Source organism: Poecile atricapillus, chromosome 10 (assembly GCF_030490865.1).
Source record: "Poecile atricapillus isolate bPoeAtr1 chromosome 10, bPoeAtr1.hap1, whole genome shotgun sequence".
Classification (NCBI taxonomy): domain Eukaryota; kingdom Metazoa; phylum Chordata; class Aves; order Passeriformes; family Paridae; genus Poecile; species Poecile atricapillus.
In genome coordinates this window covers 1,703,729-1,729,563 of record NC_081258.1, presented here as the reverse complement: position 1 = coordinate 1,729,563, position 25,835 = coordinate 1,703,729, and the positions used below count along the sequence as shown (strand labels likewise).

At 42.4% G+C, this 25,835-nt stretch overlaps 1 protein-coding gene across 4 annotated transcripts in view; it reads right to left on the bottom strand.

Annotated features, from left to right (window-relative positions):
• CDH5 (cadherin 5) overlaps window positions 1–24,956 on the bottom strand; it is a 29,077-nt gene extending 4,121 nt beyond the window's left edge. Inside the window, exons 1-9 of one of the 4 annotated variants that reach the window (XM_058845867.1) lie at window positions 24,730–24,956; window positions 9,024–9,225; window positions 6,502–6,790; window positions 6,298–6,414; window positions 5,422–5,586; window positions 4,837–5,024; window positions 2,876–3,129; window positions 2,117–2,259; window positions 1,443–1,567 (exon numbers count right to left, since the gene is read on the bottom strand). In XM_058845867.1, coding sequence (XP_058701850.1) covers window positions 1,443–1,567; window positions 2,117–2,259; window positions 2,876–3,129; window positions 4,837–5,024; window positions 5,422–5,586; window positions 6,298–6,414; window positions 6,502–6,790; window positions 9,024–9,212 — 1,470 coding nt within the window. In that variant the 5' untranslated portion in view covers window positions 9,213–9,225; window positions 24,730–24,956. Of the gene's footprint in view, window positions 1–1,442; window positions 1,568–2,116; window positions 2,260–2,875; window positions 3,130–4,836; window positions 5,025–5,421; window positions 5,587–6,297; window positions 6,415–6,501; window positions 6,791–9,023; window positions 9,226–13,773; window positions 13,912–24,729 lie in introns of those variants that run through there. The other 3 variants (XM_058845869.1, XM_058845868.1, XM_058845870.1) reach the window with 3 other exon arrangements.
• Window positions 24,957–25,835: the final 879 nt, after the last annotated feature.

Genomic DNA, 25,835 nt, shown 5'->3' with positions numbered 1-25,835 from the left:
TATCCCTTCAGTAAAGGGCAGGACAGACATCTCAGGATACTCCTCTTCAATTTTTTTCAGGCAAGCAATTTCTTTGTGGGTCTTCGAAAAGACCAGTGTTGCCTCTTAAAATTTTGTGTTATGAAAGCATGAAAAAAGTCTCATTTTTAAAGACAAATGGCTTGTTGAAATGTCTAAGATGGTGTCTTCTAAAGTCCTCAGCCTACTCTGAGGTGTGACTGTCATTCTTGGAATGCCATTGAGACTGCCATGCCTGAAGGACATGCTTGGGTTTTGAAATCTTCAACCTGATGTACATTAGATATATAAAATATAAAAAAAAGGTGTCTGATTATGTCCCAAAGGTATTTTAAAAATTGAACTAAAGGTGAAATGAATACCTTGCATGTTCTATCAGAGAGTCCAGGCAGTGATAAAGAGTCCTGGCTCCATCTGGGAAAGAGTTAATTTTTTTTCAGTAGCTGGGATGGGGCACAGTGGTTATTTCTTGACCAGCCCATGTCATTTCTAGGAGAGGAAAACAGATTCTCTTGCTGGAGAAGGGGTTCCTTCTGTTTGAGCAGGTGTGGTGGAGGGAGTGGTGGGATAATGCTGAGCCAGAGGGAGCACCTTGGATGGTGTGGCTGCTCTGCACTCTCTCTAATTCTTCACACACATATATATATATATATATATATATATATATATATATATATATATATATTATTCATTTTTTTGTTATTTATGTTGTTGCTATTAGTGTTCATTTTCTTATCACATTGCTGTTTCCAGAAAATTGTTCTTATCTCAGCCCATGATCCTTCCCTTTTGTGCCTCCAGTTCTCCTCTCCATTCTGCTGCAGTGGAAGAGCGTGAGGTTTGGAGCTTCAGTGGGAACACTAAACTGGAGAATACCACCCCTAAACCACTACACAAAGTGTCTTAATTAAACAAATATTACAGTATGGGCTGAGCACTTGTGTCTGTGGCCAAACAGGTAAAACCAAAACACCAACACTGTGCCAAGTATTAGCACAATTTGTGTGTGCAGATCCCTGTACTCTATGGCTACAGAATATTGTTCCATGTAGCAATGTTTCCCTTACTAGTTTGAAATGGTTTCCTTCTCAGTATCACATTCAAGCATTTTTGTGATAGAACTGAATTGCTGATTCTTGCTGTGTAAAGGTTGACTGTCCTTCATGGCTCAGCTGTTAATACACAGATGTGAGAGCCTGGGGGGAGAGGAGCAGTGCAGCCCATGTGTGCAAGCAGATAAAAGTCAATATTCCAACAGCACAACATCCTTAAGAGATATTCCTGACCACTGATGTTTTGGAAATCAGTGAAATGATCAGGTGCTTTGGCATGAAAACTGAGTCTCACTTTTATTAATTTTATTTATTTCACTTGAGCTGACAAGCAGTAATTCAGGCTTCAGGGAAAAGCTGTCCCTGTCTCACCTTCCCAGGTGCAGCATTTTCACACACTCGGGGTTCCTCAGGAGAAACAAGTTCTGGAGCATTATCATTTACATCATCAACTATGACGTGAACGTGGGCATGTGACTCTCTGTCGGAAAGACGGCCTGGAATGACAGCAAGGAACAGGTCACAGGTCTGGAGTCCCAGTGCTGCCTAAACTCTCCTTCCCATACTTTGTGCCCACTTCTGTGCCTCCCACATCATGAAGAATTTCCAGCTCTGTCATAACATAAACTTTCCCTCTGAGATTTAGATACTTTCCATGGTTAAATCATCAAGGATCTTTCAGGAATAACATGACAGTATCTGATGACTTCCTGATTCTTCCCACTGCATGGCAATGGATTGAGCATCATTCTCTGGCACTAAAGCCACATGGAGAGATCAGGCCATGTCTATATTGTGAAATACCAAACCAAGCTGGGACTGGCCTTCTCCACTCCCTGGAGCAGAGAAAAGCCAGGGGCCAAATCTTAAAATGATCTATTTGTAGGGACTTGTTTGATTGGGAAGATGACGATGCAAACTTTGAAGCACTGCTTTTATTCCTAGCCCAGTAGGAACAGGCTGTCAGGTTTGCCTTTCCTTTTTGGTAGCCCTGTTGGAAAAATGCACCCAGATTTCTTTCAAACTGGGAAATGGGTGGCACTTACCATCTTCAAGGATCTCCACTGCTGCCACAGTGATGTTGTATGAGGAGCTGAATTCTCTGTCCAGAGGCTTGGGAAGTTGAATAACTCCATTATTGGATACCCTGACATAGTCGCCACTGGGACTTGCTCTACGCTGAATATATCTGGTTATTGTTTAAAACAAGATATGTCAATGCAAGGCTGATAATGCTGTTTCACTTAATTTCTTCACAGAGGAAGGTCAGAGAGTTCTTGTGTGACAAATTACATTAATCTCTTGACCAGGAGGGCTGAGAATATTGCCCTAGAACTATGCAAGCTGTGAGAATGAAATACATCTGTCGGAAGAGTTTCCACAGTATTGTAGTTTGCTCTTTCAGAAGCCCATTTTCTTCTCTAAGCACATGATTGAGAGACCTCTTACAAGAAAAAATATAACACTAAATTATAAGCATGTAAAAATATCCAGGTTTATATTTTTTTCCCTAAATGTGCAAATGTTTTATCAGTAAGTCCATGTGGTAATTACATAGGTAAATTAAATTTATGTTCAGCTTTTGGTGAGCATATACATCCATATATATCCAGCATATATATCCATATATATCCAGCATATATATGGCTGCAGTGCTGGAAAAATTAAATTGGATTTTCTTTTGTTTTGTTTGGCATGCAGATTCTAAAGAAATAGGGCCAAAGTCTGGGTTGTTTGTCAAATGTTTGGAACTATTAATGGATTCTGCACTTTTAAATAGGATTGTAAAGCTGGTGTTGTCTTACCTGATTTTCCGTTTAGCTGCATCGGGGTCCTCTGCATGAACTGAACCAAGTGTTTTTACTTCTGCATGATTTTCCCTCACTTTAAATTCATATGGGAGTTTGGAGAAGACAGGAGGCTCATCCACGTCGGTGACTTCGATGGTGACTGTTGAGATGCTCCGGGGGTTGCCAGGTTTGAAATGCCGAAGGTTGACGGTGGGGTCTGTGGCCTCGATGCTGAACTTGTATTCTGATACTGTTTCGAAGTCCAGGGGCTAAAAAAAAAGACAGTTACAGATATTCTTCCATTGGTGATGTCTAAGCAAGCTTTCCTCTCTGTGCAGATTTAAATCTGGGCTGTAATTCATGTTTGGCAATGTTAACAAATTTCATCTTGGCTGGACCCATGGGAGAGCATTTCCCAGCTGAACTTCTCTATCATAGTGTGGCTCAAACTGACTCTGGTGTAGAACAGATTCATCCACTAGTTTAAGTTCAGCAAAATAATTTTCTTTTGGATTAAATAATTTTCTTTCTATAATGCTACTATTATTATAATTCTATAACTACCAAAACTTGGTTAGCTCCTGTCTCCCAAAGGCTGGAGAAGAGATTCTCCTCTTGGTGAAGCTTTGTGTTCTGAAGGTACTCAAGGCAGATTGCAAATCTGCACTGGCTGTCAGCTGGGGCATTTAGTGATAAATGACATCCTCTTCCCTGTTTTCCCCTTGCCTGAGACTATAAAAGGAATCACACAATGGGAGGAAGGCCAGGAGCTCGGGCAGTAAGAAATGCTCCTTTCAAGGTTTCCTTTGTTCTGCCACCTGAGATTGTAAAAACACTGAGATTCACAGCAGCTTTGGTGACTCTTGTTTTTCTCTTGGAGTAGACATTGCAAAGGGAAGTGATTGGACTTACCCAGCAGCTGACATTTTATCTCACATTGCCCTGTATTTAAAATTATGGCATGTGCATGACCAAAATCACATTGCAAAACGGGGAGGTGAGCTTTGCCCACTGTGTGTTGGAGGAAGAGCTGGTTCCAAATCCCTCAGGGAGTGTGTGAGGGGTCTGTGACTGCTCCTCCTCTGGGCAGGCACTGCAGTCCCCAGCTCCCCAGGTGAAGGAGAGCTGCTCAGACCCACTGGTGACCACAGCCAAGGATTTTACTGCCAGTCTTGAAATCCTTGGCACCGCTTTTCCTGAAAGTTTTCTCTTCCTAACGATATTTCTAGTCCTAGCAGCTGTGGAGAGACATTTGGAAGGGGAAAACACATTTGTGTCTATCTGAGGATTACAGGAGCTGATTTATAGTCCTCTCTCCTCTTTTTTTTTTTTAACAGCAAGTCAATGAAATCAATGAAATCTTGGCCTGGCAATGCTCTGCAGCAGTCCCTTGGTACAAATCAAGTGGGTTTGAGAACTTAAAAAAAGCAAAGAACAGACCCTAATAAAGGCTTTGGAGAGTCTCAAAGACTTATAAGACATTAGTGGGGAAGCTCTGAAAACACCCTGAGGAAAGTTAGGGAGCTGTGGCTCGGATTGGAGCAAATTCCAAACTGCAAAGAGACTTTTAGAAAAGAGGTCAGGTGGACTTGTTCACATTTTCTGCTTTGGTTTCACGTGGGCTGCAGAAGGGAAGGATTCTTTGACTTTGAGTTGGTTCAACTCTTAAATCACTGTGTCTTTGAAGCATCCAACCAATTGAAGTTTGAGAGGAACCCAAAGTGTGTAACCTGAATATCTGACACAACCCCCACTGCACTCTGCAGTGATTCTGGAGTTTTTCAGGTCTGGAGGTTGAAAAGGACTAGAAATCACCAGCTCTTCTTCTTTCAGAGCTTGGAGACCTGGTGTTCAGGATCAGTATATTTCATGCTGACTTTCATGCATTTCTATTTCTTCCTGCTGCTAGTCCTAAACCAAATCACTTGTTACACATGGAAAACCACAACAATAATCTTTGTTATGGGGAGAATTACCTTCTTTGGCCTAATGATTCCTTCATTTGTGTATGGATTTGCTACAATGTCAAAGGTGTCCCTGAACTCTCCTTGGATAAAGCTGTATCTTGTATTTCTGTGCTGTGGTTCATCGATATCTTCTACTTTGACTCTGCCAACTTCTCCTCCTACTGAAATGTTTTCAGGAACTTTGAAGTGAAATGATGCTGTTAAAAAAAAAAAAAAAAGAAAAATATGTAAGGAGTGTGTACATGGAAGTTAGAACTTAGTTAAAACTGTTCTTACTTGACAGATGCACATAAAAATATTTCATTGAGAATTTAGCATTGTGTATCTCTAAGACATGTAAAAGTATAAGTAATACCCCAAATAGTCAAGATCATTAGCAAAGGAAAGAAATGAATACTGATTTTTGTTTTCTGCTCTAGGTGTGCATTCCCCAGGAGAAGTGGCTCTGGCTGAAACACAGAAGAGCTTCTGAACATGTAAAGTTCTTTTGGCCATTTTTAAGGAAAGCTGAGTTGTGCTGGACTGTGAGCTAAACTCGCTGTGTTTGTGCCAGCCCCTGGTTTCAGGCTGGTTTGGAGGATGGGTGGCACTCACGGTGTTTGAACACTGGGAAGTTGTCGTTGATGTCAGACAAAGTGATGATCACCGTGGCTGTGCTGGAATCCCCAGAAAAACCCGGAGCATCTTTGGCTTGAACAATAATCTCATACGTTGACTTGGTCTCTCTGTCTAAATTAGGCTCCTTTGTATAAATCACACCTGTGAAAGAATAATATTGAATGCAATTAGATTTTGCAGCACGTCCAACATCTCTTCAATTTTGACAACAAATGTTTATTTTTTATTATCTCCACAAGTTCAGCTTTAAGTACCAATTTTACAGTGGTATTTTTCAAGAAATGTTAGAATTTTTTCTGCATGATGGAAGAGATGCAGCAAAGAGCTTTTAGGAGAGCTCATGCAGAATATTCCTTGTAATGGATTGTTAACCTCTTTACCTGTGTTCTTTGCTCTGGCACACTAGTGTGGTTACAAGAGATACTGACATTGGTTTTAAAACTGGGAAAAATTTAAGCTAGAAAGTTTAGGAAAGCAAATGATTATTGATTACTAAATGATGCTTCAGAATTTGTGTATTCCCTTTTCCTGTTTGGTCACTGGAACAGTACCTATGCCAAACTGAAAACACAAACTCATCTTAGCTCCTGCTCAGTCTTTCCATAAGTGGGAAAAAAAAGACGTTTTATCTTCTCATTTTGTTCATGGCAGCTGACATCCTGATTTTATTTGTACATTTCCACATGCAGACAGTGGCATTGTGGAGTGTGAGTGAGAAACCTTTCTAAATCATGTTTAAAATGATATTTTGAATGATTTCTGATTTTCCAGAATGAAAAAGGCTTAAAACTTTGTTTTTTATAAAGGGTAGGGTATGGACAAAGTGTAAGGACATTTGTGTGTCTGACTTACCAGAGTCATCAATGGTGAAATATTCCCCTCCTGTGGTGACCTCGTAGGTCACCGTGGCATGACCTGACACTGTGGGGTCATCAGCATCCACAGCTGTCACTTTGGTGACCGAGGTTCCTAGAAAAGGATTTTCAAGGTGAATATTGATATAAATTGTGCTTTTTAACACCAGCCATGAAGGGAGATGAGTGACAGAGGACATACCTACTGGTGACATTTCTGGGACAGACCCATTGAACACCTTCTGTACAAACACAGGGGCATTGTCGTTGATATCATAGACCTTGATGATGAATTTGGAGGGGCGTTCCAGGGACCTGTTGTTTGTTCTGTCGATGATGAGGGCTGTCAGCTCATACTCTGCCTTCTTCTCCCTGTCCAGCCTCTCGAAGGCGTACACGTCCCCACTGGTCTCCTCCACCTTGAAGATGGTGTTGGCATATTCCCCCTCGATGATGTACTTGGCGTTGCTGTTCCTTACACTGGATGTGATCTGGAAGGAGAATTCAGAGAGATAAAGGTGGGGTCTGGCAGCTGGCTGCAGCAGCTGCTCCCAGAGGATTCACACACTCAGGAATTCCTCATCCCACTGGGAACCAGAGCAGCCCTGGGAACTTTTGCTGTCAGTGGGGCAGTGCTGAGCAGCACCACAGCAGCAGCTGGGGTTACAGGATGACACTTGCACCCACACTGAAACTTGATTGCTTATACAGAACAAAGCTTTTTTCAAATCATACCTCATATTTCCTAAAGGTATAAATTGTTCCTCAGTCAACACTTACAAATAATTAACTTCATTATGTCTGAAACAATAAAAGCCACCATTCAGTTTGAGTTTCTTTTGTTTGCAACTTTCTGGACCTACAAGGGTTTTTTGCTCAGTTTCACAGGATTACAGGAGGAAATCTGTGTTCACAGCTCCTGACATTATTCAGAATTAGCCTCTATTCCTTAGCATTTAGTGAATTCCTGCCACAGCTGACAGCTTTCTGGTACTCAGTCACATGCAATCCTTTAATAGGCAGTCTTGAGGCTCATGCTCTGACAGGAAGGTTACATTTCCACCTCATAGATTTTAAAATTTAAGGTTATATGCAGTGCAAAAGGGATGCAATAAGAGGAATGAACATTAATCAGTTTTAAGATATAGTTTGATCCAATTCCAAATGCTTTTGCACACTGCTTGATGATGCTTTCCTTTCTGTACCCTCACACATACAGGGTCACTGCTAGAAGGTTTAAACTACGATTTTCCGTGTGCTATATCAGCATTCTTATTTCAGTCAGCTAATTATCAAGGATTGCTGGATTTGACCAAGTATTTCCAGCCTTTTGTTACTGATGTTATCATAAATGTCACCTGCTGGGTGTTCAGGATTTCATTTATCCTGTAGTTGTCATTTACTGTTTAAGTTTTGGTTTTCTCTTTTGAAATGGGTCATTAATATTTCCAGCCCTCATTCCTTAACCACACTTCTGGTTGCTGGGACGGCTGGAGAGCAGTTCACAACTCTGGAGATGCCATGTGAGAAATAACCCCACCCTTGTCTCAAAGATGGGATGGTCTGTGCCTTCTTTCTCAATTTTTATGTGCCTACTCAGTGTAAAAGCATCAGCTTCTCAGAGTGCCCTTTCTGGGGCTGAGGATGAGCACACCAAGGAAAGCACCGAGGTGGTGCAAGATAAAATCCAGGTGTGTCAGCACATTCCTGCAGCCATCACTCAGCCCTGCTCCACTGCTCCTGGGGCTTTTCTTTACAGGGTTTATCAAAGGCTGCAGATGCACCGAGCAGCCACTGCAGGAATCATCAGGAGATTGTGCTGGTGAAACAGCCCAGAGCTGGACAAGGGGAATTACTCTTATTTAGGACAGCTCCAGGAATAGAAACTGCTCCTCAATCTGGGGCTGAATTGGTCTGAAATGAAGCAGAGATGCCCTGTGGTAGCTGAGAGGACCCTGTGGTCTCTGTGATTTCTTTGTGGTGTTTTCTGGCAGCCCAGAGCAGGCAGCAAGGCCTGTGTGACTTTGCTGAGACAGCCCTGACAGATGTGAGTGCTGAACAGGGCAGGGAAGAGCTCAGCTGCATTTATCTGCAAAGTGGGACAGCGCATCCCTCTGAAACACTGGATTGGGAGAGCTTTCCCTGGGTGATCTGCAGTTGATAATAAGCTTTTATGAGCACTGCCCTGAGGAAAATGAGTTTGCCAAGCAGGTCAATACTTGTTAGTATTTTTAAATTTGCTTTTGCTTTGTGCAGCAGTATTTTTGATTGTGTAACGGTATTCTGAAAAATAGTATTCATGTTTTGTGTACAAGCTGAGAGATGTAAACTGTGTGTTTTTAAATACATATGTTTTTATTTGCTGGTCTCTGAGGTTTCTGAAAGAAACTCGTGCTGCCAGAAAATTCCTGCCATGCATCAGGCACCAGACCTCCTTCCTAACCATGCACCTGCAGATAATGTGGCTGCTCCTGCATTTGGAATCTCCAGACCCACTCTTCCCTTAAATTTACTTGTATTCTTCAAAGGAATTATTGGTGCCAATTCCTTTGGCACCATTCTTCATTTACACTTTGCTCACATTTTGAAGATTTTAACATGTTAATATGTAGGTTTTAAGTCCCATTTCTATTTCTTTTTCTTTTCTCCTGCCTAGACTGCAAACAACTGCTTTTCAAGACCCTTATTTGCTATTTTAGCCATTGCTCACAGGTTGCTGCTTACCTTGCCAACATGGTGTGGCAAAGGTGTATCAATCTCTTCTTTGATGTGCATTTGGTTCCATATCCAGTCTCTCTTCTGGCGTTTGTGGCTGACATCATTTGAACAAAGGTTTGGGGTTGATTTCTGACTTCCTCCATCAGCAAATGCTGGAGCCAAGAACAACGAGAAAAGCAGAATAAGGTGGCTCATCCTCTTCTGTAGCCTAGAAAGTAATATAGAAATGCAAAAATGTAAAGAACAGCAGAATTAGATTCAGCACAGGGAGCACATGCAGCAGTGCAAATGGACATTCCATTTATATAGGGAAGTTTGATCACTTTGTTTCTTTTCATTTGCAGTTCCATCAAAATTTGAAGGCTTCTTGCTTCTATGAAATAGTTTTAGCTGGATGAAAACGGTAAAAACCAACACAAAGCATTTAGATTTTTCAAGTTTTGAATGCTGGTTTAAGAGCCAGCATCCCCCTGAGTGGCTGTCATTGCTCTGAGGAGCAGATTCAGAGCCCAGGTCCCCATTGTGCACAGGGCCAGGGCAGCCTGGCACCATGGCTGAACTCCTCTTGAAATGAAATGTTCAGGCTTCACAAACCCAAATGCAGTGCTTTGACATGCCCCAACACAAAATGTGCTGTAGTCAATATCTTCCTATGGAAAATATTGATTTAGAATAAAATTTGAGGGGTTTTTTGGTGGAAAAAGTTATTAGTGTGAAATTTTCAATCAATTCCAAGTACAATACAGCAAATTGTCTTTCTTTAAGAGCTCATCTATTGATTCAACTCCTTGTCTTCTGAAGCTTTTGGAGACTCACATAAAGTTTCTTTATCCCTTGTTCCCAGACTTTAACATCTGCAAAATGATAATTTGTGAAATGATTTTCAGGTGAAACCATATTTTTGCATCCTGTGTTAATATTAGCAAACTTTAGGCCTGACTTTCATATCAGAGGAGTTATTTTAATGTATCAAAGCGGATTCATTTTCTTACTAAATTTCCCGTTCCCGATATAAAGGACTGTCAAGGAACTTTAACACTCAAGTAATCAGATTTTAAATTGCACATAAATGACTTTCCATTAGCTTTTAGGAGCTGTCAGCATGCACATCAAAAATAAACCCACTAATTGTGATGAGAAGTTGACATCACACTGCTGCTAGAGCGAGATTAAATTGATATTTTTGTCAGGAAGGTACTGAGACGTTTCCAGAATTACTCTTTGGTAACCAGGCAATCAGTGTTATCCCATGGTGCAGCATCAATGTCAGTAAAAAAGATTTTATTTACCATGAAATGTTGCTTTGCTGTACTTTTCTCTCTCCCACACTGTTGTACATAAACTGAGGAATGTTCCTCCTTTGTGGCTGTGTAGAAAGTGGCTGAATAAGGTGCCTTTGAAGCTGATTTTTGGTAGCTGAGCTGTGTTTGATAGAATTTTCTGGATTCAAACAAAGCTTTTTGATTTATCTAGATTTTTCTATTCTATGCCCTTAGCTTGACTCTGAATAGTTTTAGAAAAATGAGTATGATTTAATTGTTCTTCTATACTTTATTTGTGTAGATGAACATTTTCCAACTGGAAACTGGAAGGCAGTGATATGATTCTGTTTTGATTGCACAAGTCTGACTTTGAACCATAAAACCACAAAACACTATAACCAGAGGAAGCCACTGGACAATGCCAAGCAGCACAGGCTGTGGTTTTGCCAAAGAACAGACTGAGGTGCTTAAAGAGCCTCTTCCTCTTGCTCCTGTGCTGAGTGGAGCTCTCCTGTAGTGACAAGGTCTTAAAACAGAAAGTGCTGATCAAATCTCTTTACATACTTGTGCATTCCAGCTGAAACTTTACTGCCCCTTTCACTCAGCATGTCCAGCTTTGTGTTTATAGGTTTTAAGGAGGTTTAAATTCCTTTAACTCCTGATTAATGGATTCCTTGTTAATATTTTTCCAACCTCCCTGGGAAGTGAAGGGTTCCTTTGGCAGTAGTTTGGAGCTCCTTGGCTGCCTCTGGCACCACAGCTCAAACACAGACTGAGGTGGGAGAACCTCTTGCAAAAACTGATTTTTGCTTCATCTTTGGCATCTTTCAAGCTGCTCATTTTGGGCAAATGACAGTGCACACTGGAGCTCTTTGCTCACTCCTCTCCAGGGCCATGGGAGGTGCCTTGCCCTGTAGGACAAGCTGACCCTGAGGACACTTTCCCTGTGGCACAATGCACATTTTCCATGGAGCAGCCTTTGCTGTTGAGTGTCACTGAATTGCTCCTGATGCTCAGGAATGCCCTTCCCTGGCTGCACACACCCAGCAGGGCTCTGTCCTGGTGGGAAGGCCACTTTCCCTGGCTGCCAGCTCTTACCAGCTGTGCTGAATTCCCTCTTTCCTGGCCATGACAGATCTCCTCCCCAGCAGCTCTCGGCCCAGGTGCCAGAGGCAGCAGCAGGAGGGGACATTCCCATGCCTGAGCAGGAGAATGCACCCCCATGGAGTCAGAAGCAGGAACATTTCTGAGGGATAACAGGGGATTATTAACAGGTAGGGATCAGATTTTCCTTTTTTTCCTGTAGGATCAGCTCTTCCTTCCTTCCTGTCTGCTGGGGCAGCCAGGACTGAGGGAATCAGGTGCATCTGTTCAAACAAGGAGCCTCCAGCTTCCAGCACAGCTTGGGAATGCAGGTGGATCTCCTGGGTGCTGCCATGAGTCCTGCTCTGCCCTCACACAGCCCCAGTTATCCCTCTGTCCCTGGCTCATTAGCCCAATAATCCCAGCTTTTTTTAGTCTAATCAGGGACCAGAAATGTTCCTGAAAGTTAGCAGGGAATGGTTAATTCAAGCAGCTGAGTTTTTTGCTTTGCTCTTAAATTTTCTTCCAGCAAATGATGGGTTCTCCCACCCATATTATTCATTGCATGTGCTGAATTATTTTAGCAAATAAGTCTTGGTCTGCAGGGTACTATAGACAGTTAACTGAGAAATTCTGGTATTCAAAGTGATTTATGTGATACATGACTCATATAGTGCAGTTTCATCTTCCAGACTGGGAGTAATTATTAAAAAATGTCGGGTGGAGATACAGACAATACTGTACTAATTAAAAGTTTACATTTTACAGGTTGTTTTGGCAAGTAATCAACTGTAAAGGTGATGAACAGCTGATATAAATACAGTCTCCATGTAATGAAACCACATTGGATGAAATATTCTTATGAACATTTGTGGTTTTTTTTTTTCCTTTCTGGTATTTGTCTCTTGCTTAGTTTACTTCTAGCTCTAAAAGTGTGTATTAATGCTTATGCAAGGTTAGTTTAGTTGGCAAAGAAATCTGTTCTATGCTTGTATGTGAAACAAAAGTTAAACCAGGCTTCTGTACAGAGATTTTAGGAAATGAAGGACAGTTGCCTCTGAAATGATGTATTTTCCTGGTCAATCATACTAAAACCTTATGCTTATCTTTGGGAATTTTTCAGCATCCAAAAAACCCAAATAGTGGTAGAGTGGTGATAATGAACATCCTGAGAGAGAAATTTGCTGGAAGTGGCTGTAATACACAAGAAAACCAACCCATTTTAAAAGGGTCGTGTCCATGTTGATGAGATAATTTGCATAACTCACTTGATTGTGAGAAAGGCTGGAAATGAAAGATTATTTTCTCTTTCTGGAATCTGAATGATGTAAATGAAAATGAAAAAAAAACCCATACAAAAATATTAGTCTTTCTTGGATTAGACAGCATTGAAAAATTATTTTTCAGATGGAAAAAAATATGCTTTGATACACTATCTAAACACCTCCAAAATCACTGTGCTCAATGAAACCATGGCAGATACAGAGAGCAGAACCTGACCTGGTCACCGGAGCAGAATAATTCTGAACAGCCTGGCCACACATTTTAACATTAATTTCTCATCTATAGGATGGCTAACACCAAAAGTACATGTGTGAATGCAGCAAGCCCTAAGGAACAGAAAGTTTACACACCAAACACAGGAGGGGATAAATTTTCTTTTTCCTTTGCAGGGCTGTGCTTTTGGTGAGCAGGCAGAACATTATTAAAAGAAAATAGCCTTAGCAATACTTAATGCTGCCTTTCAGGGGCCACAAAGGGCTGATAAAGCTCCTCTTGTCCCCAACAAGCCCTGCTGGCAGATAAAAAGCATTGTCCCTTCCAGAAGGGGCACTGGGAGCACAGAGGTGTGTTCGTGATGTCCTGACAGGGACCAGGGGCACGAGTGACAACGCTCTCAGGTTCTGCTGTCCCAGTTCCCTCAGCTCGGAACTGGTGCCTGTGGCTGTGCCCAGCTTCTCGGGGAGCAGCAGCAGGTGTCCCCAGCTGTGTTCCCAGATGTGTTCCCAGGTGTGTCCCCAGCTGTGTCCCCAGATGTGTCCCCAGATGTGTTCCCAGGTGTGTCCCCAGCTGTGTCCCCAAATGTGTCCCCAGATGTGTCCCCAGCCATGTCCCCAAATGTGTCCCCAGCCATGTCCCCAGCTGTGTCCCCAGCCATGTCCCCAGATGTGTTCCCAGGTGTGTCCCCAGCTGTGTCCCCAAATGTGTCCCCAAATGTGTCCCCAGCCATGTCCCCAGGTGTGTCCCCAAGTGTGTCCCCAAGTGTGTCCCCAAGTGTGTCCCCAGCCATGTCCCCAGCTGTTTTACCTCTGTCCCCAGCTGTCCCCAGCCGTCCCCAGCTGTTTTACCTCTGTCCCCAGCTGTCCCCAGCTGTTTCACCTCTGTCCCCAGCTGTGTCCCAGCTGTTTCACCTCTGTCCCCAGCTGTCCCCAGCTGTCCCCAGCTGTTTCACCTCTGTCCTGTTCCCCTGTGGGTCCTGTGGCGCTGCTGTGGGGCTGGAGCTGAGGGACAGGAACCTCAACCCGCAGTGACCCCGGGAGCGGCCGCCCGAGGAAATCGCGCAACTTTCCCCTCAGAGGAATCATTTTCTCTTGCATTTTCACATGTAATGTGTGGCAGGGCAGAACTCAGTGTTTCTCTGGGTCTGTCACATGTCCCAGCAAGGCACAAGGATCAAAATAGGCCTTTCCTGGGAACACTCTGCTGCTTGTTCCTTTCCGGATTATTGAGCTGATTTCAACAGGCCTCGTGCCTCGCTACCTGGGGTTGGGTTTGTGATTGTCCTTGTGTCGATTTTATACATGTGAGAAGTGATTGCCACTGATGACTGAACAGTCTGGAGTGCAAATGCCTGCCTGGAGCTGGTTCTAAAATGTCATTTTGTATGCAATGATGGTACCTTTAAGTAAATAGCCACTGTGAGCACTAAACAATCTGGGGTGCAAATTCTGCCTGAAAACCAATTGGAAAATGACATTTTCTACGTGGGATGGTACCTTTGAATGAACACATACTTCAGCAATATTTGAAGCAAACTTGCTGCTTTAAAAATATCAGTGTTGTGAGAGCACTTGTGCTGCATTTGGTGCTGCTCAGTTCTTGGTGTTGGTACTGCAGCACTGTATAAACACAGGTGAGGAAATAACTCAGCACTTCTGATTTTGGCTCCTCATATTTTTTTTCCAGGAAAAAGGAGAATTAATTCTAATCTGAAATTGCTTTTTGATTTGAGCTTTGAGTTTCTGGTAGGTCTGTGGGGAATTTTTTTGTTTGGGATTGTTTTTCCCTGTCTGTTCAGCTCATCAGAAAGTTTCTTCTGGATGATGCAAAATACAGCTTCAATCTCATGGGTGGATGGAGTTCTCAGCTAGGACAGAGTTCTCTTTTGGAAATCAAGAAATTTGGCTATAAAGGACTATTTGGCTATAAAAGACCTGTAAATACTTCCTTTGTATACATTAAATGTTTATTGCCCTGGTGGAAAGCAGTCAGCCAAATTGTGCTCTAAGTCTTTCTGTTATCTCAGATACAGAATTAGGAAGAAAATGGGGGAGGCAAGACCTGGTTTGTGTTTTTTCCCCTTTCTTTCCTTTTATTTATTTTCCTTATTTTTACCTTCTTTTTTTTTTTTAATTTTTCTTTTTTTATTTTTCCTTTTCAAAGAAACAAAACCACTCTCCAAGCCAGTGAGTGACAACTTGTGCCCTAAAGATGGGTGAGCAGCAAAAATAAATCTACCCAAGAGTCATCCCAGAGATCCTGCCACCCCTGCTTGCATTTTAGTGAGTGACCTGCTGGTTTGAAGTGCTGCAGTGAACCCTGAGAGAGGGCAGAGTGTGAGCTGAAAATCAGAAATGTATGATCCAAGAAGATTTTGGTTGTAAACAGAATGAGTGAAGAAGGAAGATCCCTTTTGTTGCTTGCTGATCAATCTGATTGAGGGAGTCCTGTCAGACAGTGAGGCACCAAGGCCCAAAATCTCAAAGGTGGAAGGATTTTTAACCTCTGCTGGTTTCTCTCAATTTCTAGTTAACCTTCTGTTAATATACATTTTCTAAAATCTTTCAGAAGCATATTTGCAGTTTGGAGGGTGCTGTCTATGCTCATACACGACTTGTATCTGATAAAGAATGGATAAAATTATTTATTGAACGTGTGTTTCTGGTGTAGGTTCAGATTCAATCTCCTGTTCACAAATACAGAGTTGTTTAGCTTAGTCCTTGATTTCCCTGTACATAAAACCTGCCCAGCTCAGAATCACCTCTGAATTTCTCTGTTAGAATTCAAGAAAACCTCAAAGAATCTCTTTTCCTGGGAAGATTTTGGAAGGATAGGCTGATAGATTGTCCTGTGTTATTTTGGTACCTGTAGCCTTTTGTGGATAGTGTTAATTTAAATATGTCTGGGGATCTGAAACCCTTCTGTTTGTGGAAATGAATCCCTTATATGATCTAATAAAAGAAGACCTGGAGAGACTGTACAAAAGTGTGCAACTTCCACATAGGTTAAGAAAATCTGGGACTTATATTTCTGTGTCATGCCAACAATCTTACCCAGGAGAATGAGCCACCCCAGAGGGGCTGCTCCTCTGGGCCACAGGCACAAGCTTTGATTCCTATTCTCATTTTCAATCAAATAATTTTCCTGCCAATCTGTAGTAATCTGGTTTTTATCTGAGTCTCTTCCTTGTAAATCTGGTGATTGAGAAGCAAATTAAATATATGTTGATGTTTCAGTTACTGGACTGTTCATGGACCTATTTTTGGTCTAGCTAAATTAATAATTCTTGAATGACATTTGTTGTTGAAATGACAGTGCACTCCTGAACTGAGGGTTGTTTGCTGTGGATGACAAATGTGATGAAGGTAAAACTGCTTTGAGGTCATTAAAATGAGCAGTGACAGTACAGACTTTCTTCTCATCAGATTAGTGATACAGCTAATTGTTGTTTCAAGGGATGACTGTTTTTCTGTGACCATCCTGGTATGTCCAGCAAGAAATCCCCAGTGTTGGTAAATCTGCTGACCTGCCCAGAAGAGAAACAGGTGAAGGTCTGTCAGAGCCACATCTGAGGTGAGCTTTAACAATCTTCCTCATTTTGCACTCTCAGCATGCAGATGGTGTCTCTGCAGAATCCCTTTGTTCATTTTTCATGATCATGTTACTTGTCCCCACAGAAGCTGTAGAGACACCTGAGAGCTGATGAGAACCAGTTTGAAATGGGACAGATACAAAACATGAAGCACTGAAATGTTCTGGTGGTGCTTGAGGGTTCTGACTCTGCCCTTTCTCCTGCACTCACATAATACTTTCCTTTCCCTGAAGTATTCCCAAAATGGATCACATTCCTTTAAATAAGTGCTATTGTCCAGTCTTTCCATGCATAAAGCCTTTTCCTCAATGTACAAATATGCCAGTCCAAAATATAACAAGAGATAAAATGTGCTTAAGCACAGTGCCCAGTATAAACACAGCTGCTGAAATATTTTGAAGCTCATTTGTGATTAAATTATTAAACCAATTTTTGATTTTGTTTCATAGCAAATAAAAATATTATCAAAACCAGAAAATTTTGGCTTTCCCTCAGTTGTTGACAGCATGGATCCCATGGAGTTTAAGGTCACAGAGTACTCTGCTGTAGCTCTTTACAGCCTCTGGTCCCTGGGATAAAGGTTTATGAGGGCTGAGGGAGGAGCAGGGGTGTTCTGGTGTCCAGGGAATGTGCTCAAACCCACAGGCAGAGCTGGGGTTGGTACAGAATATTCTCACCTCATCATCAGTGTCACACATTTTGTGCTCTCTGGTTTAGAGCATTCCATGTATTAAGATCAGAAATCCCACAATACCTATGACTGATATGATTTATTTACTCTGCAGATGTTGCAGGGGTGAAACAAACAATCAAATGACAGAAAATTTGCTCTTGGCCACATGTCTTGTTGTGACAGTTGCCAAATGTTGTTGAAGCCAGAGCCATTCTGGGGATTAACTCCGGCCCTTCTGCTCTGAAGTGAGCTGATAAGATGGGTGGGATAACCCTGCATACTTAGTTTGGAACTGCAGACATTTCCCCCTCTGAATTCCTTGTCCAAGATAAAGAGGAAGAGGCCTCCCATCTGGATTAATTATTGATAAAGGCAGATGCTGAAAATAGTGATAAAGTGCCAGTGATGCAGACAGGAAAAGAACTTATTCCCTTCCTTGTATCCAAAAGCAAATTTCAGGGATGATCAGGTGTACTCCCCTGGGAAGGGGCTCTCTCTCAGTCTCTGACATATTTACCTGGATGTAGATCCAGCTTTTTTTCTTGCTTCCTCTCAGCCAATTTCCTTTTGCTTATCCCAAACTGAGGATCAGTGGGACAGAGAGGTGCAGGAGTGTCACTGAGCCTCCTCCATCCCCAGCACCCCCCACACTCCAATGCTGTTTGATTTTTGGGGAGCAGGAAGACAAGAGATTCCTCCAAAAATTTGTTCATCACAGTGCAGAAGTGGAATAGTCTGGGCATCTTGGAGGTGTTTGTGATCTCTGATTTCCCCAGCCTCTCTTTGCTCCCTGCAATAAATTGTGTGCACCTTTTGGTCTGGGTCTGTCTTGGTGCTCCCCCTGGTCAGCTCAGCTCTACAGAACTTGGCTGAAGCTGCCACTGGGTGTTTCAGGCTTTGGCCAAGCTGAAAGAATATAAGGTACACAGAAGAATAATGTATTGAAGAGCTTTCTCCACTTCCCCTTTGCTTCCACATAAATCCTTAATATCAGAGAGGCCTCCTAGTGCAGAGCTCCAGCTGAGCCCGCCCTCATTAAGGAAAAGTCCCTCTCCTTTGAGGAACCATTGCATTAAATATGATTTTTTAAAAAGTACAATGTAGCTGTGTTTACAGCAGATAAGATTTTTTTTCTCCAGGTTTTTGTTTAACAAAAGCTCAGGAGCAAAAGTATCTGTGTGGAACACGAGCATCATGCCCAGGTCACTGTAATTGATATTTACTGCACTAACAGTAATTGCAGCAGAGAAACCCTGCTTAGCTGGCTGTGTGTGCTCATTCCTTTGTCCAGGGTATTCTCTGGGGTAACTGAGTGCATTAGTATTTCCTCTGAAAATTAATGTTGTGGCAGATAAAGAAAGCATGCACATATACATAAATCTCTTGTTTTCTGTCTGGGCAAAAGGCTAAAGAAACAGGGTGTGTCTGGATAGATTTTGTTCAGTGTTCTGTAGTTTTCTCCCTTTTTAGAATGTCTCATTCAAATGTCAGTTCATTCTTCTCTATTTCCTGCCCTTAACCAACAAGACTTGTAGACCAGGCTTAATTAACTTTAAGACCTTTTATGTCCACCCCTAGAGTTACAGTCCTTTCCTGGAACACTTCCATTGTATTATCTCCATGTGTTTTGAGATGATGCAAATGATATTATTACTGCTCTTGTGAATTTACAATGAGTCTTTCAATAGTTTTAGTTACAGCTTGGCTCTCGTCAGGAAAATTCCATCTTTAAGTCAAAATAAAACTAGGGGAGCAAATTTCCAGTTTAATGTGCTGATAAAGGAAAGCTGGAGAGCCTGGAAATACAAGCTTCAGACACAGAGAAGCTTAAAAAGATGAGGAAAGCTGTTGTAAGTTGTATGACTCCAGTGTGGATTTGTTTCTATGTGGGAGTGGTTGTGATTTAACAAAGATATTCCTTAAGCTGAGGTGGAACTTTTTCTTCTCTTCAGAGGCTGTGTGAGTGGAACATTTATTTTTGCCACAGCTCACGTTTTAATCCCAGCCACTGAAAACCCCCTTCTGGTGTGAATAAACCCTTTCTCTTCATCTGAAGAAGCTGCAGGTCAGTCTGTATTTGGCAGGTGATGCAGCTCATCATTTCACAGAAGGGAAATAAGAAATATATTCCACAGAGAAATGCGTCCCTTTCTTCCTGTTTGGGACTGAAGTCACATCCAAGCACAACTCAGTAATTCAGTATTCTAATCTAACAGTGCTCTAGTCCTAAACTTTTACCAAAGCTGCTGCTGCAAATCCAGGGTACAGAGTGAAGATGTTTGTTAAATGGTGCTACAGAGGCTGGAGCTCTGTGATAGTTCTGTCCTTGTCGAGTTCACATCTCTGTCTTTGTAAAATGAACCCACTGCAAAAAAACATTCCAGCTCTCCTTCTCTCTGCCCTCACTTCTTAATCTGTGTCTGGAGTGGAGTGCACTGACCATCTGAATGACACTAAAATGTGCAGTCATTGTTTATGCTCAAATGAGACCCTAAACCCCTAAATGAACAGCACTGAGTAAACAGTCAATACACACTAATTCATTGCAGCTTTGGGTTCCCAGAGGAGGTTTTGAGAACTCTGATACATTATTATTAATCTTGATTGCTTGGCCTAATCCTAATACAGAATCACAGAATTGTTAAAGTTGGAAAAGACCTTTAAGATCATCAAGTCATGAGTAAATTGATTCTCTTGCAGACAGACCATTTATATCTGAAAGATAAAGGCAGCAAAAGCCAGAAAGATAATTCAAATATCTTCTGAATTCAGGTCTAGGGCTGGAGGTAGAGGGAGGGACAATCCCACAAATAGAATAGAGAAGCCAACCTGAAGCTCTGTGCCAGTGGGGATTCTGCTGATGGAGCTGAGCCCATCACAGGAACCATTCCCATCAATGGCAGGATTTCCTATCATTTGCAGGACAGCAGCTCCAGGCCCTTGGTCTCCTCAAGCCAAATGCTGTAAGGCAGGCTTTGTGCTCCTCGAGGATTCCCAGAGCACAAATTCACAGCAGATAGCATCATTAAAGGAAGGGGAAAAGGAAGACTGGTGCTACCAGAGCATTGCTTAGAAATGTGGACAAAGGCAGGAGAAGGAATTCAAGTGTATCCTCCAGACAGGAGGTGGAAGTGGAATTTCCCTTCCCACTGTCATGCACAGTGAGGCCAAGTGTGTGCTGTGTACCCATCTTGTGCCTGCTGAGCTCTGCCAGGTGCCAGGGACATCACTCCAGGTGTTTCTGCTGGATCTGGAGAGATGAGGATGCAGAGAAATGGTGACTGCAGTGGGGACAAAGCCACTGCTGCACTGTGTCACTGCTGCTTTGTGGCTTTTGAACAGGATTGTAACACAAACAGAGGCCTCTGCAGCCCCAAACTGGGGCAGGGGATGCTGGGGAAATTGGACAGGAACAGAAGGGTCTTGATGACAGCTGGGACAATAAAAGTAACCTCTTTGGGTTTCAAAAATGAGCAATTTAAAACATTTTTGCCCTTTTGTCTACCTCTAACTACGATGGTGCTCTGTAAGTCCTTGCATTTCAGGTAGCAATGGTGGGGCAGAAGAACACTCTTTTCTCTCTGCTGCTCTTTAGGAAGGTAACTGTGAAATTTCCCTAGTTTGTCCAGGTAACCATGCTTGCCTTTCCCTAAAATATCAGTCATTTTTCACTATAAAAAAATATTATTATAAAAAAATATATTTTCTGTACTTCTGTGGATAATGCTTAACAAAGCTTTTACATGCAGCTGCTAATCTATTGTAAGAGTTTTACTCTCTGTCTCACACAAAAATATTTGTTTGGAGAAAAGTCTACCAGAGACTCTGTTCACCTCTTGACTCTTTCTGGTTTACACATTATAAACCTTTCCAGGAGTATTCTCAGAGCACCAAAACTGAAGTGTAGGCAATGGAGGGATAAATTGCACTTGTGCCCTTCTCCTGTCTTTGCCAGCCCTGGAAATCTCAGGCCTTGAGCTGCTCCAGGTCCTGTAAATGTGTCCTAATTAGCACCTGGGAGGGCTGGGCCCCAAATCTCCCTGCCTGCCCAAGAGATGTGTACAGCAGCAAATGCACAGATCAGACCCATGGCACAAACATCTTCCATTTCAGGAGATGAGAGAACTTACTTAACATATTCAGCAAAAGCTTGCATTTAAAATATAGCCAGTTCCATTCTTATTGCCAGATCTGAAATTCAGATGCAAATGAGTGAAAATCAAATGAAAGGGACTAATTTGTATTCCTGCACCGAAGAAGTGCGAACAGGTTCTTCACTATTTTTTATTAATTTTTCATATTCCAAGGCCAAGCCTCACTGCAGAATTCAGGAGGTGCAGTGGTGAGTGGTGTGATGAGGAATTCATTCTGTGCAGTCTCTGGGGGCAGCTCAGGTTGAAGCCTGGGAATGGTTGGAGCCCCAGGAAAGGAGATTTGTGCAATTTGTGCACAGCAAAGGGCACAGGGAGCTGTGGCACAGCCAGAGACGTGGCAGGAACCGAGGGCTCAGGAGGGAGAGAGAGACTTTGGCACTCTTGGACTGTGAGTGGTAAAAGCCCAGGGTGGGATCCCTGCTGGGAAGCACCAGCTCGGGCTGTTCTGTGCTCCTGCACCAGGAATAAATGGCTTTATGGGATGAGATGTCTGAGACTCTGCCATGGGAAACCTGGGCTGGAACTGGGAAGGAATCCTGGTGTGATAGAGGGTGTGTGTAGGGTCCTGGAGCTGGGAAGGAATCCTGGTGTGATAGAGGGTGTGTGTAGGGTCCTGGAGCTGGGAAGGGGCTCCAGCCCCAGCAGGGACAGTCTGGGGTGGGAGTCCCTCCTGCATGGCTGGCCAGGGCAGTGTCCTGAGCTGCTGTGCCTTCATTTCCAAACCATGCCTTTATTCCCAGCACTGCCTGCTGTGATCCCTGGGCTTGCAGTAATCCCTGGAGCCCCTCAGCAGCACAGTTGGTGGCTCCTGGCCATGACAGTGACAGCAGCTTGTCTTCTGTGTTTGCTACACCTGCAGGGCCCTTGGTGGGGCAGAGCTCTGAAGGGAAGCCCACAGTGGATTAAAAAACCTCTTCCCGTGGATCAAGAGCCAGCTCTGGGCTCAGCAGGGTCTGCTCTCCTCCTGCTCCTCGAGGCCTGTGTGGAGCTGTTCTGGTGATTGTGAGTTGGGCACCTCTGTCCTAGCAAATCACAAATAATCCCTGGGGAGGAAGGGAAACCTCTCACCCCAGTGCTAAACTGTGAGGGGTTCTTGGTTTGCAAACTCACAGTGAGAACAAGGGAAACCCATTTGTTTAAAAAAAAAAAGACACCAAAGTAATTTCATGCCCAACAAATTTCTCACAAAGGGAACCTCTTATTTTCTTCTTGGCACTAACATTGGAACCTCTGAATTAAACTTGTGGAACGTGAGCAAAACCTGGAATTATAATGAAAATACAATGAAGATTCCTTACAGAAAGCTCAGCTGCCAGAAATAATCATTATCTTGCTTCTGTGAACCTCTGCTCTTTTAGAAAATATAAAGTATTTTCTGGCCTAATTTTCTTCTGTAGACACATACCCAGACAAGAAAAGAGAATTTTACGGAAGTTTTTCTATTTTGAATTTGAAATATTAATTGAAGTAATTGATTTAGAGATGGACAGTGAAGTCCTTTGTTCCATAAGTGCTGTGAACCAGAGCAGTTTCTGAAGCATGGCCCGTGATTTTTACCTCTATCCTGTTTTCAGAGCAGTTTCCCCCAGCAGAGGCAGGATGTGAAGCAAAGTTGGCAGCTTTTGTTAACTCTGCCCTGCCCCAGCTGCCTCTGTGCCCCACGTCCAGCCCTCTGTGAGCTGCACTCAGGGACATGCTCTTCTTCCAGGACACAATTTCAGTGTTAGCATTTGTTTTAAAAATGTTTAAAGAACAGTTTTATGGTCTTCTGTTAAAGAGCAAAGCTTTGGGAAAGGCTTCCTGTTGCACTGCAGTGCAGCTGTAGAAGTCTGAAAAATAACCCAGGTTTGTGGCTTTGTGGGCAAAGCAGGAATGATTTTTTAATCGAGTTTATCCTTTGCTTTCAAATTAATTTGTTTTATTGCTTGTAAATTCACATTCTTCTCTCTGGTATACAGTTCTAAAGCTTTCCTGTGCTAAATGCATCCTGTGTCCTTTTCTCCTGTGTCTCACCCTTTATTTAAGGATAAAAAGTACCTCCTGGAGATACCAGAGATAAATTTCAAGTCAGCATTTCTGTGATTTGTTTCTGGTATAGGGCTTGTTGTTACCAGGCACAAATTAACCTATGATGAGAAGCTTTTGTAAATCATTGGAGCATCTTTGCTTTTGTCTAATATATTTTCCTGCATGAACATCTATAATTCTGTGTGCTTTTACAAATGCAGATCTAATGATTTATATTCACAGGAGGCAGGGGCACATTGATTAACTATACCTTTGTTAACTGCAGAAACAGAAAACTTGGAATGGTTTTGGGAATGGCTAAGAATGGAAGAGTTTTTCTCACAGAAATTCATCTTCTTCCATATCTTTTTTTTTCCTTGCATTTCTTTCTTTCCTTTATCTTTATTACAGCGTGACAGCCAGCACAGTGAGGTGCTGTGCACACTGACAGTCCCACTATTGCAGAATAGATTTCTTACAGAAAAACCACCATCAGTTCATCTCTTATGCATAAATGCTTTGTCTCTGCAAGCTGTAGAGTGAGCTTGTTAGTTCAGGGACCTGCTACACTGGCTCTAGGACAAGATAAAAGCCTTTTCAACCAACTTTTTGTGTCATAAAATAACTCACCAGAAAAAAAAAAAAAAAAGGGTCTTATTGAACCACCAAGATCAAGAAACCTCTGGAATAAGAATTGCTGGTCCTTTAGAGTAGGGTCTGTAAAGCCTGGCACTCCAGAGTTAGGGTGTTAAAGTACTTGGGACGCTTTAAATGTGGGAATTAGGAGATCAAATCACTGCCCTGAGTTTGTATAAACTCCCCTCTCAGTTTTAAACAGATATGCTGGAGCTGGCCAGTGCACACCGTGGCTGTCACCTCCTGGCCCTGGGCACAGGAAATCACCCACCTTAAAGACAGAGCCCAAATCCACCAAATCCACCCCCACTTCAATAAAACATTTGCATCAAATCCCAGCCCAGAGCACCCCTGCTCACTGCAAACAGTTCTGGAGCTGCACCTGCCCACACCAGGAGTGAAATCCCTTCCTCAAGGCTTTACAGGTGCAATTGGCAGCATAATCTCCACCTCTTTTCCATTATGAGTGAACATCAGCAACACAACCTGAATATTACAAAGCAATACTTAAAAAAACCATGAAATGTCCCTTCTTTTTTAAACAATCTGGGAATATTATGGTATAGCCCAACAAAGCCAGAGATTTTCCTCTGCCAGCGTCACTTGTAAACAGCTCTGCTGTTTGTACTTGCTGTGGGTGCCATCACCGCCCCATGGAAGGCCCAAAGGATTTGGTGGATATGTATAAAATTCATTTGCTGGTATTTCTTAAATTATTTAAGACATTAGAAAATTGGGTGGAGGTAAAAAAACCTTTGAAATGAACTTCATGGGTGAAGGACAGAAAATAACATTTATCTCTTACCCAAGTCAGAGGTGGCGGAGCTTCGGTCTGGTACCAAATCAGACAAACTGAACCCAACAGTATCCCAGAATGTTCAACAGAATACAAAAAACGAAGATCAAATAGAAAAATCCACTTCTCTTTTCGTTAAGCAATACTGGGAGTGTTCAGCTCTCCAGTCTCCAAGGTTTTCCAGCTGGGAGTCAGCCTTTTCCCATCCTGCATCCCGGCATCCTGTTATTGTTCCAAGTCTTAGTAATACAGTGAGAAAAGGGAGTGGAGGAAACAAGATAAACTGAACCTTATTATTGCTCTATCTACTTTTTTGTTGCTGACTCTAATGAGGGAACTGAATAAAAGGAAACTGGCTCTGAGAGAAACACTAGAGTTGCTCTGTTATTTAGTATTGTTTTAGAGAGAGTTTTTGGAGCTAGCAAATATCTGAGAGGAACTTTTGGTGTCTGACACTTGGTCAGCACAGACTATGCCTGCTTCACACAAACAGGATTTTCAAAGCAGTTTGGAAGTGTCCTATCTAGAAGAATTTTTATACCAAAAAGGTAGAGCTCTCCTGTTAATCAGACTGGGCTCCTGCTATGTCCTGCTGTCAGTGCTGGGTGAAAAGATGAAATTTCATGGTATTTTTCACAGGTCAAGTGAAGACCTGAAAAGCAAGGCAGTGTAGGTAGGCTTCAGAAGGAGAAAACCTTCACAGCATCTTGATTATGGTGAGTTCTAAGTCTGGAGACCACTCAGGGCACAAAGAAGGGGAAGCTTCAGTGTTAAACTGAACACAAGGGTGTAGCTCTGGCATTGTGCACTACAAATAAAAGAGTACTTTTTTCACTAAATAATGCAGAAGAAAACTGAGAAGTGCATGGCTTACTCAAAATGCACTCTTTGGAACTACTTATAAAAAATGTAGACAAATGCTTAATGTATCTTAAGTATGACTTCAGTAATTTTAATTATTGAATTAAATTTCTAATATTATTCCACAGTTAAGTACTCTCTTGCCCCTATTTGTCATCACAGTCCAGCACAGGTGGTGGCACTGATTTCCTGCCTTGCCAGAAGGCTGAGTTTGGTCAGATTGTCTCACATTTTCATGGTGTACAGCAGGGAAG